The sequence below is a fragment of the Phacochoerus africanus genome, chromosome 8 (assembly GCF_016906955.1).
Source record: "Phacochoerus africanus isolate WHEZ1 chromosome 8, ROS_Pafr_v1, whole genome shotgun sequence".
NCBI lineage: Eukaryota > Metazoa > Chordata > Mammalia > Artiodactyla > Suidae > Phacochoerus > Phacochoerus africanus.
Genome location: NC_062551.1, coordinates 100,114,121 through 100,135,770, shown reverse-complemented (window position 1 = coordinate 100,135,770; position 21,650 = coordinate 100,114,121). Strand labels below are relative to the sequence as shown.

Sequence of the window (21,650 nt, the reverse complement as noted above, 5' to 3'; positions counted from 1 at the left end):
ACCTAAAAGAAACTCCAAATCAGCTAAAAGAAAACATTTTCCTTATGTGTAGTCTACATAAATGAATTAGTCTTTTGAGTTGCTAGTTGATTCAAAAGGCAAAGTAGTCAATCTAATTTATTTTCAATGTCTTAAGTGAAAATCAAATAGGTATACTTGCTATTGATTCATAATTCACTGTAAAATACAATCATACCATCTGTTAAAATTATCAGTTACATCTGTGTTTGCTTTATAGGAAAGAAGATCTAAGGAACCATGATTTAAATAAGTAGGAGTTTGTTTTAGTCACAAATTAAGCAACTAATGATGGGTAAACCAAGGTTGGTATAGCTACAGTGCAATGCAGTACCAACCTTAGCATGAACTTGTAACTTTCTCCTTTCATGCTGCCACCATAGCATGTAGATTTAATCCTTACACTTACAAGATGGTTAGCAGATGCTGGATCCTATCTCAATATTCCCATTAGAAACATGTTCCAACTGACTATTTGTTATTAACAGAAAATCTGAGCTGTCCTGGAAATCTGTACAGTGGAATTGCTCATATTGTTCATTGACCTAATGTTGCACTCTTATATGACACTATTTGGGTTTCTTTTCTTTTCTTATTTTGGTTGCCTGAAACATTCCTTTACCAATATGCTTTTTGTTGTTGTTTGCCTCTCTGCAATTTTTCTGAATTTTTGCATTTTGAATTTATTGCTGGAGTTGGAAGGGGAATTAATGATTCTCAGTTTGCCATTTTGACTTAAATTTCATGTGCTACGCCTCGCCTTGTGTTTTATTTGTTCCTTTAAAAGAAAAAGAGTCCTCTGTTCATTTTATAAAGTGACCCTTACTGTGTATAGTGAATTTAGAAACTATGGTCAATCAAGATGAGGGACAGTTTTTTAAAAGATCAAAGGTTGCATATTTTTTATAAATATCAAATATATTCAATTTTGCAATGTTTCCTTCAGTAAAGAAGAGAATATTCATGTCTTAAATTTCAGTAGTGCTATTATACACTGAAACAAAAATCTCCTACTTTGTGCTTTATAAATGAAAAAACAATTTGATACTACTGCTAACTGAATTCTAACATTGCAAAAGATAGTCATAGGGTCTGTTAAAAAATGAGATCAGACAGAGTAGCTTTGTGTTTAGCTGCTTGTAATAGAAAAGTAGGAGCTGCTTTGTTCCACATATAGATGCTTCAGAGGTGTGGCCCAAGTCTGACAGGGCAATCGCGTGATGACCCATAGCACAAACCAAACCATTTTGGCCATCCACGTCCTCCTCTTTGGAGCAAGATGCCTGGCAACTCCATGCTGTCAGCCAGGGTGCCGCCATGAGCATGAAACAGTGGATAGACTATTTCTTTTGGTTTAGAAAGCCTTAACTTCTCTGGAGGCACTCTTGGTAAAATTACACTTATACCTCATTGACCATGCTTTTTTAGCTGCAAAGTGATTACTTTTAGCTGCAGAGAAGCCTGGAAATCAAGTTCTTTGGTTTAACCCCTAATTCCCTGGAACCAACCAAGAAATTGTTAAGGAGAAGGGAGTTTGTGGCAGGCAGTAGCAGTGGCTGCCACAGCGGCTAGGGTCTGGCTGAGGGCCAGGCATTTGGGTGGCTCATGGTGATGATCTCTAAAGGGCTGGGGCAGCTGCCCATTCCCCAGCCGTTGTGACTTGATACATTGCCACACATGGCTAAATAAGCACCCAGAGTGGAATGCACAGACACAAACAGGGTAGAGAGTATTTTCCTGAATAAGAATGGTACTTTCATGTCTCCATTTAGCCAGATGATGCTTCTCTCAACAGTACTACCCTGTCAGATGGGTCCCAGGATGAAGAAGGGGGTCTTGCCGTTCCCAGGAGTGGCTCCATGGTAAGTCATAGCATACCAGGATAATTGCATGTCAGGGCAAAATTGTAGGTTCAAGGCAAGAAGAAGCCATTTCTTCAAAACCAATGAGGAAAAACTTGAAGTAACATGGCAAGGAAACCACAGCTGCCAGTAGACCCACCAACCTCGTAACAGTTAGGATGAAGGAAACTTAAAACTGAAGAATGAACAGAGCTGAGTTTAAAAGAGGACTTGATAAATTAATACTGACATGGCCAGAAACCAAGGGCTGTGCTTTAGGAGCATCAGACGTGGAGGAATTTGTTAACTTGTTAACTGGTTAACTTCTCTTGGTGGCGTTCATACAGATGATCTGTCCTAACTCTGCCGTCTTAACTCATAGTCCTTCCTCCTGCAGGATAGGTTAAAGTGTCCTTATCCTGATAAGGAAGACTTTCCACTGTTGCCTCCCTATCCAGCCTTGGATCTCAGGACTCAGCCTTCCGGACCTTCCACTGCACTTGCCCTTGAGTAATAGAACTTCTGCTTTACTTTGCCTGAAACTCCGGTCTTGCCCCTCCCCGCACCTCCCCTGGGAATCCCCATTGGTGTCCCTGTACAGGAGCCCTGGTCGGGGTGATGGAATGGACCAGATAAAAATGAGAGAGAGAGAGAGAGAGACCCTGTTAGGTGAGGTAGTGGTTCTCCACTGGCAAGTTGATGGGAGGCAATAGACAGCAGTTCAGAGGGGCAGAGGGAGGGGGCCTGTTCAGCATTCCCCTGGACAGCAGTTTCTCATCTGTGGTCCAGTCTGATCCACAGGGTGTTTGACATTCACATGCCCAACACACTCCCAGGTACCCCCATTGTTCAGGGGATGATGTTAGCCCCATGTGAATGAGCTAATGTGAGTGCCTTTTGTCAACAGCACTGCAGGTTGTAACACAGATACTCTAAGGTTTACCTACAATTTCTGACCTACTAGCTTGGAATTCAGCTGTTTCTTTCCTATTTAAGGCCACCCATTAGAATGCAAATGAATGAGAACAGCTCCATTTTAGAACTAATCTCTTGTTCACCCCACTTATTGATGAAAACAAAGTAAGTCATTCACAAACTTTGGCACTCCTAGAAACTGACAGTAGACCTTACAGGGTCTCCTAGAAACTGACAGTAGATCTTATAGGGTCGTGTTGTACCTCAGTGACTGGGGCCTCTAGTTTTAAGTAAGGCCTTGCCCAGAATCTTTCATTTTCAGTCTCAGCCAGTGGTACCCAAGCACCAAAGACACAGCCCTATGTGTTAGCCTCAACTTTACCTGTCCTTTCCTGCTACATGATCTTGTACATCGTTCTCGAGTACCTCTACTCTCTTTTCCTGTAACCACATCTTTAGTACAGAAATTCATCATCTTTCAGTGTTACTGAAGCAGTCGCCCAAGTGAGCTCCTGGACTTGAGCTTCTGTCACCATCTCATTGTTCATGCAGATGTAAGTCATCCTCTGAGATGCAGGTCTTGCCTCCTGCCTACAGTGGTCCCCACGCTTTCTGGTTAATGTGAAAGCTGCTGAGGTAGCATGACCCCTCATCTGCTCCTCTCACTGGCTTCACCTTTTCTATAAGCCAACAAGAAAGTATCACAACTACGAGAAGTAAATTTCTTTTATTAAAAAAAAAAAAATTTTGTTAGGACTCCACTAAGCATTTCATGAATTTAAAGATTAAGCCTAGGGAGAGACTTCACATTATTTAAAGTACTGAATTTTCCCACTGGGAAACAGTAATTGTGTCTTCCCATTTATTTGTGTCTTCTATCCTTAATAAAATTTCACAATTTCCTTTCTTACATATTTTTTTCTTACACATTTTTTTTCATTGGTTAATTACTAGGAACTTAATAGTTTTCACTGGTATTTTAAATGATAAGGGTTTTTCATGATGTCTTCTGGTAGGTTTATGTGGCTATATAAGGAAAATATTTTTGTTTCTCACAAAATATCTGTTATACCTTCCTTTCTGAAAATTTCTTTTTTATTTTTGAGAATTTTTCATTTGATTTTATATTTTGTGCAGAAATCATCTGAGATGCTTTAAAATGTAGTTGGCTCTCCTTACCTGCAGGTTCTGCATCCATGGATTCAACCAACTGATTGAAAATACTCTGGAAAAAAAAAGAGTCCAGAAAGTTGCAAAAAGCAAAACTTGAATTTGTTGTGCACTACCAGCTATTTAAGTAACAATTTATATTGTATTAGCTATTTTAAGTAATCTAGAAATGATCTAAAATGTACAGAAGAAGGGGCATAGAGGGAGTTTCCTTCTCGGCTCAGTGGTTAACGAACCTGACTAGGATCCATGAGGATGCGGGTTCACTCCCTGGCCTTGCTCAGTGGGTTAAGGAACCAGCATTACCATGAGCTGTGGTGTAGGTTGCAGATGTGGCTCGGATTCCTTGTTGCTGTGGCTGCAGTGTAGGCCATCAGCTGTAGCCCTGATTCAGTCCCTAGCCTGGACACTTCCATATGCCAAGGGTGAGGCCCTAAAAAGACAAAAAGAAAAAAAAAGAAAAAAGAGAAAGGAAGAAAGTGCACAGGTTATATGCAAATACCACACCCTTTTTATAAGGGGAGCTTGAGCATTCATGGATTCTGGTATCCTTGGGGGTTCTGGAAACAATCCCTCATGAATAGCGAGGAATGACTATAGTTATTCATCTTATATACTTATTTTACTGGACTGACTATAATAACTTGTAACATTGAATAATAATTCTGGGGGGGCCTTTGATACATTTTTTATTTTCTCATGAATTCATCTAAATTCCTTTATTAAGTAGAATATTTGTTCTGGGTTTTTGAGCTTTGTAATTGCTTTTATCAGGAATAGAGGTTGAATTATATCAAATGATTGTTCATCATCTATTAAAATGAATATATTGGATTTCTTCTTTAAAAGGCAATTACTTTAGGAAATTACACTGATAGATTTTTCTAATGTTGAACTATAATTTCATTGCCTAGTTAAACCCTATTTGTGTTATATTATTATTCTTTTCATACACTACTGAATATGATTCAGTACTATTTTAGTATTTTTAACCACTTTTCTAATAAGTGGGGTTAACTTACATATAATTTTTGTTGTTACCAGAATTATGCTAATCTTAGTACAAGCATGTTGAGAATTTTGAATCTTTTTCAGTATTTTGGAGCTATTTATTAAACTTTGGTGTAAATATATAATCTAGAACAGCTGTTATATGTAGTTGATGCCAAGGCCTGGCATGATTGTGGACATAATGCTTTGATTAAATTTTTTTTTTTTTTTTGCCTTTTGTCTTTTCAGGGCCGCACCCGCAGCATATGGAGGTTCCCAGGCTAGGGGTCTAATTGGAGCTGTAGCCGCCAGCCTACGCCAGAGCCACAGCAACGCGGGATCCGAGCCACGTCCGCAGCCTACACCACAGCTCACGGCAACACCAGATCCTTAACCCACTGAGCAAGGTCAGGGATTGAATCCGCAACCTCATGGTTCCTAGTTGGATTTGTTTCCACTGCACCACGACGGGAACTCCCTGATTAATTTTTCAATGGATATAGTTTAAGGTTATATTTCTTTCAATCCCAACTTGTATGGATTTTGGCAATGTGTATTTATTTTAGTAAAACATTCAGTTCATGTAGTGTTTCAATATATGTTGATGGGTGTGTGTGTCTGTGTCCACACACACATACATATAAATAGATATATATATTTATCTCGTGTATAATTTTAAAATTTTCTCTGAAAGTAGTTATTACTCCTTTTTTGTTTTGGGGGCTTTTTATTTTGATTTTTTTTCTTTTTAGGGTGGCACCTGAGGCATATGGAAGTTCCCAGGCTAGGGGTCAAATTGGAGCTGAGGCTGCAGACTTACACCACAACCACAGCAACCCAGGATCTGAGCCACGCCTGAGATCTATGCTGCAGCTTGTAGCAATGTCAGATCCTTAACCCACTGAGCAGCGGATCCAACCTGCATCCTCACAGACACTATTTTGGGTTCTTAACCCACGGATCCACAACAGGAACTCCAAAATTAGTTCTTAACAGTGGATTGTCTTTGAATAATGTCCCATAAATGTTATGCTCGTCTCCTCATTATAAATATCTAAAGTACAAGGATCACAATTTAAATTTCTGCTTCCCCCAGAAAAGTCCCAGAGTAATTTACATTACAAAGAGCAGGCCCTCCTTCTATACTATAGGCTGTCTGGAGGCCAGACAGCAGATGGCACTTCTCCACTTTACAGATTACGAAATTGACATTTAGTTAAATTCAAGCTTCCTAAACCATCAGCTTCAAAGCCTATATGAATGTCTCTCAATTTTTAGGAGTATTCTCCACTATACCTGAGTTATTTCAAAGTTTGATAAAGCACTTAAGGAAACCACTGAGAAGTGTTCCACATTTTTTTAAGGATTTTAGTGTATGAGTAGTCTTTATTCTGTAGTGTTAATGAGGCACCAATTACATAGCTGGGCATCTGTGTTTTAGTAAATGGCTATATAGTCACATTCTGTTTACTCAATAAGATATGTCATCTCCTTTGGAATAAAATAGGAAAAAGCACAAAGCTCAGCACTCAAGATTCCCTTGTGCAATTTGTAGAAATGATAAAGGATCTCTCATGAATCGGGTGTTCAGTTCGTATTGCTAAATAAATATGAGACTAAAAGAAATAATATCAGGCTCTGGGGGAAGAAAAGAACAGACGTGTGAAAAGCATATAAAAGGTTCTGGATGGAATAGCAGATTTTCATCTTCACACATACTCACAGATGAGAACTTCCACATTAAACTTTATATCGGTAGAAATGGTAGGATTTGTGTGTCAAGTTTTCACTAGTACCCATCCAGCCTGAATAGTAACACCGAGCTCTACCAAGACAGACCCTCAGCTTCTGATTTCTGATCAGGCGGGTATAATGCTTTGGCGGGATTTCAGTGAAGAAAGCAGCAAATTAGTTAAGAGAAGGAACTGAACTAGAGAACATCCCTAACTTTTTGATAGTTATTATCACTCCGTATTCTGTAGTGAAGAAATTAGCATATTAGTGTATTCATAGCAGCTAATCTTCATGCGGTACTTCTGTGCACCTGATATTGTTCCATGTGATTTATAGTCATTTCAGATCCATAATAACTCATCAAAATACGTTCTGTTATCATCTTCATTTTACAGATCAAGAAACTAAGCATTAGGGAGTTCTGTAACTTGCTTGAAGTCACAAAGGGGTAGAGCCAGGTTGAGATTCCAGGCAGTCTCACTCCAGCATCCCTATTATTAATCATCCACCTAAGTCATGACCTAGAATTTGTGACCAAAACGTGTGCCCAGCTGCATCAAGAATAACAAATACTGTAATTGTCAAGCTATGTGACATCAAAGATTGTCATTTCTAGGGAGTTCCTACTGTGGCTCAGCAGTAACAAACCGGACTAGTTTTCATGAGGATTCGGGTTCGATCCCCGGACTCACTCAGTGGGTTAAGGATCTGGTGTTGCCGTGAGCTGCAATGTAGATCACAGATGTGACTCAGCTCTGGTGTTGCTGTGGCTGCGATGTAGGCTGGTAATTGCAGCTCCAATTTGGCCTCTAGCCTGAGAACCTCCATATACCTTGGGTGCAGCCCTGAAAAAACAAACAAACAAACAAACAAAACGGTTGTCATTTCTACTTGTTAGGAAATGTGTGACAACAAACACTTAAGAAGATATGGTTATTTTGATTTAATTAACTGTATGAGCTGTACAGGTCTGAACAGAGTGAGAAAACAAAGGAAATCAGATGCAAGCCCTTATGGAATCAAGACTTGCTTTATGTGAGAAGAATTCTAGTAAACTGCAGAAAATGCGTCAGGTCGAAACATAAGGTTGAATGTATCTATGGTAAAATGTTCTGTGCTCACCTTCCCTTGTTTCACAGTCTATCCTTGAGACTATTCCAGATATGCCGGTTCATTCCAATGGGTCAGCGGAACCTGGGCAGTCCGTGCAGAATGCGGTGAGCGGTGAGTGAGACACAGCCTACACGAGCTGTGGCTTCTTGCTTTTGTGCTGGTACTCAACTCAGTGAGCAGCGAATTTCTAAAAGCCAAATGTAAAGATATTTTCTCCTCTTTTTGATTATATTACCCCAGGCCTCTTCTCCCAGCCCTCTCCAGACACCCCATTCTGTCACAGAAGAAATTGATTGAGCCAAATTGGAAGCAGAATCATTCCCAACTTAACCACCGCCCTGTCATTTAGAAACCAGTCCCGTAGGTGGTGTCTTTGATTTGGGGCCTCTTTCACAAGTCAGCTGGGGCTGCTTCCCTGTGGCAGGCAGGCCAAGAAGCAGACCACTGCCAAGAACCTCTAACTGTGCTCAAGTGTGTGCAGCTTGTGATGCCCAAAGTCATCAGTGTTTAACTGGGCCTCTTCCACTTGAAAGTTGGGTGCTCTGCATGGGCTCAGAATGAAATCACAAATTCTCCTTGTAAGAAATAGGCCCCTTTAGGCCACACTTTTTTTTTCTTCGTCTTTTAGGGCCACACCCATGTCATTTGGAGGTTCCCAGGCTAGGGGTCTAATTGGAGCCATAGCTGCCAGCCTACGCCACAGTCACAGCAACGCAGGATCCGAGCCACGTTTGTGACATATGCCTACACCGCAGCTCCCAGCAATGCCAGATCCCTAATGCACTGAGCAAGGCCAGGGATCGAACCCGACTTCTCATGGTTCCCAGTTGGATTCATTAACCACTGAGCCATAACGGGAACTTCCAGGCCACACTTTTGTGATTCCTTGAAGTTTTCTCTAAACATGCACATCTCTCTCATGTACAGCAGAGCCTCATACTTTCAGCATTAGCTTCAAAATTCAAATAAGCTGGGGCGATGAAAATATTCTAAAATTGATTGACGGTTGCACGACTCTTGCAAAAAAGTGAAAAACTGTTGCAAAACGTGCATCATCTGAGATCAGATAATCACTATGAAACCGTAAGGATTAGGGTCAATTTACGTGAACAAACCTAATAGTGAAGTCCAAACTGAATTTGAACCAATCTTAAGAGGCACAGTTCCACAGTTTGGGAAGAAACCCAAGAGAAGTGAAAGTAGGCAGGAATTCATAGTGAGGCCCCTACCCTTTTCCCTCTGCCTTAAGCTGCTGCTCCCCAGTAGGAGCAGCATTGTGTCTGGAGGGCTTATGATGCTTTTAGTATCATAAGAATATATAGACGTATTCCATTTTGGATTCTCATCTGATAATCTTCAGTGCTTTTCATGAGACGCAAACACCAAAAATGAAAACCTTCAGACTAAATAGAAAGTTTGTTTGGATAATGATTATAGAAGTTTGTTCATCCGGAAGTCTGATGACACTACATTAATTGTTCAGCTGAAAGCAGCCTGGAAAAGTCTAATGCTTTTCCTGGGCTGTAAGCATTCTAATGTGCTTATGCATTAACGTCTAAGTATTTTTTGCTTATTTTACAGTAACTGATATTGATTGGTTCAATGGCATATTAACCATTCTACATCCTTCGTTCCTTAGATGATGACTATCTGGAGAAGAACATTCCATCCGAAGCTGAAGAGCTCTCCTTTGAAGTATCTTATTCAGAAATGATTACAGAGTCTCCAAAAAGAAATAAATTTAAGAAGTCAGATTTTAAGAAAGAGGACTATGTTTTACCTGTAAGTAAAACCCTTCATGATTATTCCACTAGCGTCCTCTGACTTCTCGGGGGAACAAACTAGAATTTTTAGAAAAAAAATTTCTCTGTGTGTGCACAGGCATGGGGCGAGGCCAGACATCAGTGCTGCATCACTTTGGGGACACCATTTGTTGTGCAGTGCATAGCCTGCCCAGCTGTACCTGGCAGCCCTGGGTTGAGGAAGCATTGCAAGGGTATATGCTTGAATGCTGTTTTATAGATGAAATAGGATTTCCACTTGGATTGTGTGCTTTCATGCACTTTATTTACAGGTTGATACCAGTTCTAACTATATACCTACTGGTGCCTTCAGAAGCCACCTTTCAGGATGGGGTACTGCAGAAAGTCACAGTCATAACACGAAGTGAGAGCGTTTAGGACAGACACTAAAATTTCCTCACAAATCCAATAATTTGTAATGGTATTATGAAATGGGAAAGTAGACTTGCATACTTCATTATCCTGAGAGCCTCATTCTATGCATCCAGGATATTATATCCTGAAAACCCAATACAATAAATGTGTCACACAGATCTGTTTGCTACTCATGAAGTGTGTTTGCGAAGAGCTTGTGATGTGGAGTCCTGAATATTCTGGGCTGATCAGGGCTGGAAGCATGATGAGCAGGGCTCAGGCAGTTTCGGAACTACAGGAATGAGTCATCTAGAGTCGGGCAGAGTCTTTGTCCCCAGGCATCCTGAACCATTCCTAGACAGACACCCCTGAAGAAGAGGAAGAGGACAGGGCAAGAAGTGTATGACTCACCAAGCCCCTTCCATGGGCCTGACATTGCATTTGCTATTCTAGCTGTCAGTGGCCTATTGATTGCTCCCATTTCACAGCTGAGGAAACTGACTCCCAAACAAGCTAAGTAACTTATCCAAATCCCTACAGCTAGTAGGAGACAGAACCAGTATTTAAACTTCCAGGGGTCTATTTTCAAAGCCCCTCCTGGTCCCTGCTTAGCCTCTATGTTGAAGGGCACAGTGGCATTCTGGGGCAAAAGAGAGAATCCCCTGGGACTCTGGTTTTGGGGGGAGGGGTCCCTCTGAATATTTGGAGGTAATTGCCCAAGAGAGGATGCTGGCCCCCTGTCTCTACATCCAGGCTGTCTGTCTCCTCCTAAGTTTGGGCTCGCCTGGGGCACAGGCAGCCTTCCATCCAAAACTCTCCTTAGGGTTTAGTATGTAGTAATTGCTCAATAGTGATTCCACTTCCTGTTTATATTGTTGCTATTATGTGTTATTGTCATTTGGGGCCTTGGTCTCAGAAAAAGATAAAATAGGAGTTCCCATCGTGGTTCAGTGGAAACGAATCTGACTAGCATCTATGGGGACACAGGTTAGATTTCTGGCCTTGCTCAGTGGGTTAAGGATCCAGCATTGCCATGAGCTGTGGTGTAGGTCACAGATGCAGCTCAGATCTGGCGTTACTGTGGTTGTGGCATTGGCCATCAGCTACAGCTCTGATTCGACCCCTCACCTGGGAACCTCCATATTCCATGGGTGCAGCACTAAAAAAAAAAAAAAAAAAAAAATTTTAAAAGATAAAATAACTAAGTGTTTGATAGCACAAGATATGCCCCAGACCACATCCTGTGTTTTGTTTTGCCTTTAAATACTTGGCATTTCAAAAAAACAGTTGTTGAATGGATGAAAGAATTGGTAGATGGTTAAAAAACCCCAAGGAAGCTCTGATTTAGGGAACTCCTGTGGAGAATGTCTACCTAAAACTTTGTAATTTAAATAACTATGGGATATTTCGACTTTAGCATATTTTTTCTTTTTACGGTTGCACCTGCGGCATATGAAAGTTACTGGGCTAGGGGTTGAATCAGAGCTGCAGCTGCCGGCCTCTGCCATGGCCACAGCAAAGCTGGATCCACGCCACATCTGCAGCCTACACAGCAGCTTGTGGCAATTCTGGATCCTTGACCCAGGGAGCGAGCAAGCAAGGCAAGGGATCGAACCCACATCCTCATGGACACTAGGTTGGGTTCTTAAGCTTCTGAGCCACAGCAGGAACTCCTAGCATATTTTTTCAATACCAGGTTTTCTGAGTGAAGTATTTGTTATATATTTTATATACCTACTTGTATATAAAACTTGTGTTACATTTATTATATAAATATACATTGTACTTATTGTATAGTACATTTTGTGATTATTATTTACATGTAATATTTCTTATTACTTATTTTTTACATAGGAACAATCTCTTGTTCTTCAAGGTCTTACTTCTTAGTGTTCACAATATTTTGGACTGTTGAAGAGTTTTTTGTTATTGTTTGAGTGTATTTTGTTTCCTAGCATGGAAATGGAGATTTTTAACAATATCATCATCTTCAAAATGATAGTAGGATTATTTGGTACTTTATATATTCTTTTTAAGAATATTTTCAATTCTCTCAATTTGATTTTTAAGTTATAATAGCTACTGTCTCAGCAAGCACATGCCATTAGTTTCAACTGGGAAATCACAGTCTTTTAAAGTATAAATGATGATTTAAAGGTTGATGATACAAGAAAAAAGTCAAAATCTCTCTTGGGGATCCTAGACTGGGTGCTCTGTGTGCATGTGTCATGTGCGCCCCGTGGTACACACATTCCATGCGATGCCTGAGATGTGAGCTGTTAACGACACAGGATGTTCCTTAGAAGAAAGTAGTTTTCACAGCTGTGATGGTGATGTTAGGGTATACATCACACCACTGTTTGTTCTAATTAGTGTAGCAGTGATCTGCCAATGTTCTAAAAGTCATATTCCTAATCTTTCTATGTATAGCATGCTCCTTAGAGTTGTTTTTTTTTTTTTTTCCACAAGTAGCACGTCTTGCCGTGCAGATTTAGATGGTCCGGGTGGCATTTGAGCAAAGGTATGATAATTTTCCTTTGCCATAAAAATAAAAATTCTCAATTTGGTTTTTAGAAATTCATTGTTCAGAAAACCAGATTTGGCCTCACTGAAGCAGGAGATCTGTCCGCTGAAGACATGAAGAAAATCCGCCATCTCTCTCTGATTGAATTGACGGCCTTTTTTGATGCCTTTCGAATTCAACTGAAAAGAAACAAAACAGAGAAAGTAAAAGGACGAGGTATTAAGACTTCTTTTGATTTTAGCACTTTGGCACGTTGGAATAAGAGTGCTTTTCTGATTCTTTTTTCTTTCTTGACTATTTTACAATGAAGACAGCGGGATTTTTGGAGTCCCTCTTACAGTCCTACTGGACAATGACCGAAGGAAAGACTCTGGAGTGAAAGTTCCTCTTGTGTTACAAAAAGTGAGTAGATTGTAAATGAAGGGGAGTTTAATAGAGGGCATACTTGCAGTTTGCTAGTTGTAAACCCACTGATGAATTTTCCTTTAGATTTCAAGACACTAAATCCCTATTAGGACTTGGGCCTTGGTGATTTCCAGCTTTCTTCTATGTGTCCACGTGACACCCACAAGTGCTTGGACCAGTTTGCTTTGCTCTGCAGTTCTGGAACCTGTCACTCTGCCCTACCATAAGGCATCAGGTGATAGGCACAGATGCTCTGTCACATGGCTTCCTTCACAGTTCTATTTCTTTGAATACTTTTAAAATGTTATTTGTGTGTGTGTATGTGTTTTGTGTGTGTATTTGATTATTCCATTTGGGATAAAAGATGACCGTTGATTATGGGCAGTCCATTTGCTAATCATACAAGTATTTGCTGAGATACATCACAGGTTGAGTGTTTAGAGATGTGTATGTGGAATTGTTGAAATGAGTTTTCCCAACAAAGCTAAATAAGGTCTAAAAAAATCACCTTATTCTTGTGGTGTTTCACATGACTGGGAGATATGATACATTTAGATAGAGAAGAATTTTGCTTTGGGAAGTTTTTGAAAATGATATTATCTGAACTACCATATGCTATTATCTCTGTGGCCATCATTGGTGAATGGCTCATTTGCTCTTAAATCGTGGGTTGTGTTTTTGTTTTTGCTTTTGTTTTGCCACAGCATGCAGCAGCTTGATATGGGATCTCAGTGCCCAGATCAGGGATCGAACCCAGGCCATGAGTGGTGAGAGCACTGAGTTCTAACCACTAGACCTCTAGACCACCAGGGAACTCCCTAAGCCATTAATTTACACTGGTTTACGTAACTGTGCATCGATTCAACAGTGACATCAGTGGCACAATTAAAATGCCAAGCCTTAGACACAGATCTTGTTGAATTTTAAACTGAGTGTTTTGAGGGTATTTTTGACTGTGCCTGCCATGTACAGAAGTTCCTGGGCCAGGGACCCAAACAGTGCCACAAGCAGTGAACAGAGCTACAGCAGTGACAGTGCTAGGTCCTTAACCCTCCAGGCCGCCAGGGAACTCCTAAACTTAGGGTTTTTCTGTTTTTGTTTTTGTTTTTTTTCCTATGCCACAGCCACGGCAACACTCGATCCGACTCACATCTGTGACCTATGTAGCAGCTCATGGGAACACCTTAACCCACTGAGTGAGGCCAGGAATCAGACCTGCATCCTCACTGATGCTATGTAGGTTCTTAACCTGCTGAGCCACAATGAGAACGCCTCTAAACTGAGTTTTTAAATGATATGTGAAAATACTGAGGAAGCATACTTTATTCACAGTAACATTTTGATATCCCTTTGCTGTCTTCCAAAATTTGCCACCAGTACCTCCAACTGATCTACTCCTCAAGTCAGGTGATGGATTGGCTGCCAGTGGGAGCAGGGGATGCCAGCAACAGTGGGCATGCAGGGCTGGGGGGGTGCCTCCCCTGCCCTGGGCCACGCCGGGACATCTGTCTCTGTCGTGTCTGGTCAGCACTGAGCAGCCCCGGGAGTAGGTGCTGTCATCTCCCCTCTCCTGGTGAGGCAGCTGAGGCATCGTAGGGGAGACACCTTACTCAGGAACACACAGCCAGTGAAAGGTGGATGCAGGAAGGATATGTGGGTCCAAGGCCAAGTCCATGGTGACTCTAAGATTTCCTTCCCTTCCTTGAATTGGAACCAGAATTATGCCCTTTGTCCTCTAGGGAAAGGACAGAGTTTGAAGAAAATGCATCCACAAAACTTAAGACTGAGAAGATTCAACACCTGACATTGTTATGCAGGTGCAGAAACCTAGCACAAGGCAGAGGCACAGTAGATGCCAGTGAGACTGCACCTGGCCTTGTCTCATATTAGTCCCCAGTAGGTGCCCGCTCGCCCCTGCTAAGCCCGAGCTCCTCTTTCAAGGCACCTGGAGCACTGCTCCTCTGGTCCTGCGGCAGAGGCTTCTCTTGTGCACATGCCTCTTCCTCCTGAGCACCTGTTTTCCTTCATCCCTGTAGGAACTGCCTTAGTTCCTGGCAGGGAAAGAGCAGAGACTCTGGATTGTGCCTTTGCTGTGTGAACGGGCAGGTCACTTATCCTTCCTGTGCTTCAGTCTCCTCCGCAGTGGAATGGGTAGCCGACTGGTACCCACCCTGTAGGATTCCTGTGGGTTAGTGTGTGTGAGTGCTGAGGACATCATCTGACACGCAGTCAGTGCACGGTCGATGCTAGTGTTTATTATTATTTAATACAAAACCACCATTGTTACCATGAGAGCACCTGAGAGCTCTGAGCCTTTCCAGTTTCTGATTCCTTGGTCGGATTTCCTAGAATCCCTACAGTTTCTTAGCCAGAGTAGTACAACCAATGGTAGTAGATTTGGGATCTTTTTGTCCTGGTCAACCTGCAGAGATACAGTAGTCAGATCATAAGACAGTTAAGTGGCAGCATACGTTGCTGGTTAATAGCACAAGCTTGAGAGAGCCAGTGCCATTACTTTTGAGGTCGATCCTGAGAAGGTGAAAAACAGCTCTAAGTCTCCATCTCCTTATTTGCAAATTGAGGCTAACTTTGACCTCGCGGGAGTGTGTGAACCTTTAACAAGGCGTTCGAGTCCCAGGCGTGTATATATGTTGGTAATTTATCAGTTGTCTTCATCGCCATTACTGTTTCAGATGTTTCTAATCATACGGAGATATTTATTTGTGTCATGTTTCTTTGCTTTCTAGTTCTTTGAGAAAGTTGAGGAATCGGGTCTGGAATCTGAAGGAATTTTTCGACTTTCAGGATGTACTGCCAAAGTCAAGGTACGGGACATTTTTCTCTCCTAGTGAGAGACCTCAGCAAGTTAGACCCGGTCCACACCAGCACCGGGTGTCTACTTGTTTGTTGTTACTATTGATACTATTGCCTGATCCTGTCAAGCATTCCTCAATGCTTATGATCAAATGTTCCATGATCCTGAGTTGTGTATCTCTTTAAATTAAAACAACAACAATAAAAAAAAACCAACAAAAACAATGAAACCACACATCAATGCACCATCAAAAACTGCTGCTTGTCTTTAATTTGGAAAAGTTGAAAGGTTCCATCTCTGGTTTGGGGGTAAATACTTGCGTTTTTTGCATCCCTCTCAGTCATGGAGTTCACTAAGCCAGTATTAGACGAGCTCTGATTTCCATTATCGATTGCTTAAACTTAGAAACATTCTTTGGCTTTCTTTGTAATGAAAGTCTTTATATAAGTGTTTGTAGGAATGGCTGTAACCACTAAAACACTCGCTCAGCAGTTCTAAAACCCAATTCCATTTAAGGCAATGTCAGTTTCTCCATGTAAAACCACCCGTGCAGTGTGAATTCTTTTCCTTTCTTACTTCTACATGATGGCAGACTCCAGTACAGCTAAGGAAAGGATCATTTGTAAAGAAAAGCTTGCCTCCTAAATTTCCAGTAAGATCCCCCACTTTGTCTGCCGGGGGTGGGTGGCCCACAGCATGAAGAGTCCGCCCCTGCCTGGGTCACTCCCTGCTGGGTGCACGTGGAGACATGAGCAGATTTAAGTAATAAATCCTTGAGAAGAAAACCTCAGGGGGAGGGAAGAGTGGACCTGGCTGTGTTTAGAACTGGGAAGCCATGGTGTAGGGGCCGAAAAGCACCTCTTCACTAATTCCTTTTGACACCTGTTCAGGAAATTCTATTCGTTTCAGAAGTCTCGGAGTTGTTACAGAGAAGTATGTTGAGATTTTTTTCAAAGCGGAATCTGAGAATAAACAGGCTGTGTCTATCGGAAGCTGCAGAAGCAGGTGCTGGGACAGAGTTAGGAGTGGAAAAGACTTACTGGAGGATGGAGGGGAGGAGGCGGGCTTGGGCAGGCTGAGCCTCATGGGGCCAAGTGCTGGCCAGCCCCCCATGCTGCGCTCATGGCCCGGGGGCTGCCTGAGGGGAGGGGCCCAAGGCCATCAGAAGGTGCAGAAGCTGGGGGGAAGGATGGTGAGCCGTCTAGATATTTTGCAGATACTTGGCTGATTCTTATTTGAAGGGAGACCTGACAGGGCCCACACTTGGCCAGTGACAGAGGTCAGCGCATCTGGGGGAGTTGTGACTTCCTGGGAGTAGAGATTGTTCAATTCCAGCACAAGTTCATTTGGAAGCCAGGAAAATTCCAAATTCCTAATGGCTCCGTGAAGTTTCTACTATCTAAATGGGATCTGCTTTTTGTGGCAGGTGCTCACAGGTATGGTTTTTACATATACTTCTAAACAAGTGTGTCCTGAATCCGAGGACGAAAGCTATCACTAGTTTAGGTTAAGTTTTTGGCTTTATCTATAGAGTCAGAGAACCAAAATGAAGTCAGAGAAATGACTTTCCCAAACAATTAGACTCTGTCCCTCTAAACCTCCCTCTGTAATGGGGAAGCTGCATTCATGCATATTCTTACTGACTCTTACTGTGTGGGGGTGTGTGTGTGAGAGAAAGAGAGAGAGACAGAGACAGAGGGGGCAGAAAGCATAGTGGATATGATTTAAAATTGTACTTTTGAAAATACTCAAAAGGAGAAAACATCACACAACATTTCTTGTGGGTATGAAGTTGAACATCATAGCACATGTTGCTTTTCTTTAGCTAATCATTGACTGAAAAATACTTACCAAAGGCCAATAATTCCTTTAACGTGTTCTCATAGGCACTTTCATTCCCGAAGCACATTTAGGTCAGAAGTCCCTCGTGGCCCTTCATCACTCTTATGTAGTTTCAGCCTATTTATTCCATCTCTTGTTTGTCCAAAAAATGTAATCCAGATGTTTTCTTGGTTTGAGCTCCAGGAAAGCTGATGTGAAAGACCTCTGAGCCAGTGAACAGAAACGGGGGAATATTGCAGTTGGAAAGGCACTGTAACTTGATATATTAAAGGGGTCTTTATTTTCCTCCTTTGTTCAGACTTCTAACTTGTAAAAAAAATTTTTTCATCTGTTAGGCTATTTTTTTTCCTAGGAATGTGCTTGGGAAGAGAACGTTAAAACTCCATTGTAATTACCCTCAAATTGTGCCCGATGGATGATGCCCACACTCAGGTGTCAACCTGGGTTGTGCTCTCAAGGCCCGGTTAGACCCCAGGGGAAGCAGCCTTGAGGGCACTGCCCATTTTACCACAGCAGGAACATGGCTGCCCAGCCCATTCCTCTAGTGAGGCTGCCTTGGCTCATTTGGAACCCATTTAATGCTACGGTGTGTCCAGTGATTTTCCTTTCTAAAAATGACAGAAATTTGAGCCAAACACTGGGGAATGTACTTTATGAAGAAGGCAGACTGGTTGGACACACAGGGTTTTCTCTTTCAACTTGTTGCAAGTACTCAGAGGTGGCTCTAAATGTTTACAATGATGCTACCTGGTCTGCTGCTCTCCTTCCCGAACTGGTTTTTAGCTGAAGGCAGGTCATTTGCATTTTTATAAAATTACCTCCAAAGTGGAAGCAGGTTGGATGTTCTCTGAGGCTTAAGGACCAGGTCCTGACCCTTGCCTAGTGTCTCACTGACCGTGGGTGAAGCCTGGCTTCTTTAACCTCTCCACGCTCCCCGGCTCTGGCAGGGAAAACCACCCCGGGTCAGGTGGCTTCATCTCTAGGGCATCTTTAGGGCACCATAGAAACATCAGCTTGCTCCTTCATCTACTGCCCTCCTGTCCAAACCAAGAAGGACACTCTTCCTCTCTGCTTTGTCTCACACTGGTCATCCAGATGGGACAGTGTGATGTCATTATCCAAATAGCCACAGCGCACATGAGAATCTCTCATAGTAATAACGTTGGAGGTGGTAACAGACCCAGAGGAGCGGAAGGTAACAGAGGTGCGGCGTTTACTGAGCTCTCTGTGTGGCAGGACCTGCCCCTGAGCTTCACATTATATTGTCCGATTCAGGCTCTAAAAGGTCCTTTTAATATTCCTATTGTGCAGTGAGAACCTTCCCAGGCCATACAACCCGGCAGATGTGGAACTGGGATAAATACCTGAAGAATCTGGTTGTAGAGCCTGCCCTGGTGCTGTGCTGCGTCTCAGATGACAGGGGAGCCTGGGCAGGTTAGAATGACAATCACCTAGTGTCTCAGAGAGCTTCCTGTGGCACAAGCCTGTGAGAAGTGGATTTGGATTATTCTGCTTCTGCCGGTGCTTCCTGCCCACTTGGAAAACAATTTCCCCTTTGCTTTATGGCAGGCAGGGTATCAGAGAGTAGGTGGAAATCATTTGCTCCTCCCCCTCTATTTCCTGTTAACAGCACCTCCACCTGCCCATTACTCCAGCTAGCAGTGGGATTTTTTGTCTCCCTCAGAGCCTCATATTCAGCCCTTCACTGATCCTTGAGAATTTTCCCTCCCAGGAGTTTCTTAAATGCCACCTCTTCTGTCCATCCCACAACTGCCTCTCCAGGATTAGTCCTCAATTGTCTGACACCAGAAATGGTGCCATAGCCAATAACTACTTTGGGTGCCTTTAGCCTGCTCCCCAACCACAGTTCCACTGGCTGTCAGAAAAGATGCCTTACCTTGTCCTTCTCTAGCTTGGAACTTTCCATGTTGCCTCTGTGCCCACAGTATGCAGTCCTGTCCACTTAGAATGGGCTCTGGTCTGGTCCCTAGGCTCATCTCCCTCTTTGGCCTCCCCCGGCGGTGATGCTGCAGCAACGCAGAACCACATCCTGGAGTTCCCCAGGCCTCCTGGGTCTCCTTGCATTTGTGTCCCTGCTGGAACAGTTTCTCTTTTCTTCCTCTGTACGCTCCTCACCAGTCCTCGAGACTTGGCCCAGTAGAGTTTGATTCTCCTTTCCATGGCTGCGTTGCACCCCATACCTGGCTTTCTCATGGCAGGGAGCACCCCGAGTTAGCGTTCTGAGTGCATGAAATCGCCCCACCCACAAGACACCAAAGGGCAGAGAATGGATCCCACACATCCTCCTCTTCCCTGAGCCCACTCTGGGCTCTTTTATTCTAGGAAGGGCTTTATATATATGTTTCCATGCTTTATAAAGTGTATTTATCAACAAAGGATTGTTTGATGGGCTGTATTATTCCTGTTAGATTGAGAGCTTCTCAAGATAAAAATCTTCTTTTGAGGTCATCAGTAGGGACTGAAGGATGAGCATGGACTCATGTCCCTGTCTCCATTTCTGTAGGAGACATATCCTGCAAGGGTGTGGCCTGTTTTGCAGGCTCTGGAGCCATGGGAGCATTTCTGTCTGGGCTGGTTAGTGAGCTGCTCCTTGGGAGGAAAAGGTCAGAGGTGCATACCAACTGGTTGGACAAGTTCAAGGCTGGGAGACTAGGCTTCCCATGAGAATAAAGCAGAGGACTTCAGGAAACTGAGGGTTTTCAGAGTTCTTTTTCTAAATATCCTTTTTGAAACAGTTATTGTCAGTTGGGGAACTGACTGTAACTGCCCGGTATTATTGGTGAACTCTGTAGTTCAAGAGAGCAATGGAATGGGTGACACTGGCCATCAAAAGAATTCATAATGTAAAATGTATAATCCAAGTAAAACCTAGACGTTTAATGATTTTTTTTCAAAGTATTTACATAGTGTTCCAAACCTTACGAAGGATTGGGCAGGCATGCAGACATTTGGAAGACATGTGTACATCTTGGCATAAGACTTTGCTTAATTGCTCCAGGAAGATGTCACTGGTCTGTGTGTTGCAGTGAGGTCAGAGCTCCTGGGTTGGGATTTCTCATTCCGTATGTGAACTAGCCAAGAGGCATATATTCTTATTCTAATTTAGAAATAAAAGACAAGATGGCAGAGGGAAGTGATCATGGGGAAAAAAAAGGGAATGAAAACTTTCTCAAAATCTAGCAGTGCATTTATGATGTGGGGATAGGCAGTATTCTGCCAAAACCATATAAATGAAACTGTGTTCTAAGTAAAGAAATTTTTGTACTTGTGTAGATGACAAATTACTTCAAGATTAACATTATTCCAAAAGGATTTTAGAAAACTGTTTTTTTAAAAATACATTCAGGAGTAGGTATTTCACTTCTTGAATCATGTCGCAAAAAAGATAAGCTTAGTAGATATTGGTTTTTCAATCTAATTATAAAAGTAATTTATGTAATAACTAAAGGGGAAGAGGGGCATCAAGTGGTAACACTCATCGAATGTTGACTTGTTGTCCTTGATTTTCAGCAATACCGTGAAGAACTGGATGCCAAGTTTAATGCCGATAAATTTAAATGGGACAAAATGTGCCATAGAGAAGCTGCAGTGATGTTGAAAGCATTTTTCAGAGAACTACCCACCTCTCTCTTCCCTGTGGAATATATACCTGCCTTCATCACTCTAATGGAAAGTAGGTGGAAGAAGTTAAGTGTGAATAGACTAAGATATGTCTTATCAATAAAATGACACAGAGCAGAGGAAAGATGCCTAATCATATATGATCTTAAATGTATAGACTTGCTATTTCCTGGTCATTCTTGGTGAAATACCACGTTTGATGGTAAATAATCATGTCTTTATATGTTTATATATCTAAGTCTCGTAGATTTGATTTAGAGGGTTTTATAATCATTAAGTGTCAGAGAGGGTTACAGACAGACCAAGGCTCTTGAAATGCAAATTCCCGCTCAACCATCTGTTACCCATGCAGTCACCCTTTCTGAGCTTCATTGCTGCACCTGTAAATTGCAGATAATAACTGCTTGTCAGGGTCGTTGTGGGTATTGAATGAAGACATCTAGGATACTGTCTGGTATAGAATAGTCCTTCAAAAATTCTGAGAT

The 21,650-nt window shown here is 42.1% G+C and overlaps 1 protein-coding gene across 3 annotated transcripts in view; it reads left to right on the top strand.

The window, feature by feature from the left end:
* Positions 1–21,650, top strand: part of ARHGAP28 (Rho GTPase activating protein 28) — a 155,625-nt gene that overhangs the window by 111,835 nt on the left and 22,140 nt on the right. For all 3 annotated transcript variants that reach the window (XM_047793753.1, XM_047793752.1, XM_047793751.1), the window contains exons 5-11: positions 1,791–1,880; positions 7,808–7,892; positions 9,421–9,563; positions 12,512–12,677; positions 12,772–12,863; positions 15,614–15,691; positions 21,055–21,217. In XM_047793753.1, the coding sequence (XP_047649709.1) occupies positions 1,791–1,880; positions 7,808–7,892; positions 9,421–9,563; positions 12,512–12,677; positions 12,772–12,863; positions 15,614–15,691; positions 21,055–21,217 (817 nt within the window). The remainder of the gene's footprint in view (positions 1–1,790; positions 1,881–7,807; positions 7,893–9,420; positions 9,564–12,511; positions 12,678–12,771; positions 12,864–15,613; positions 15,692–21,054; positions 21,218–21,650) is intronic.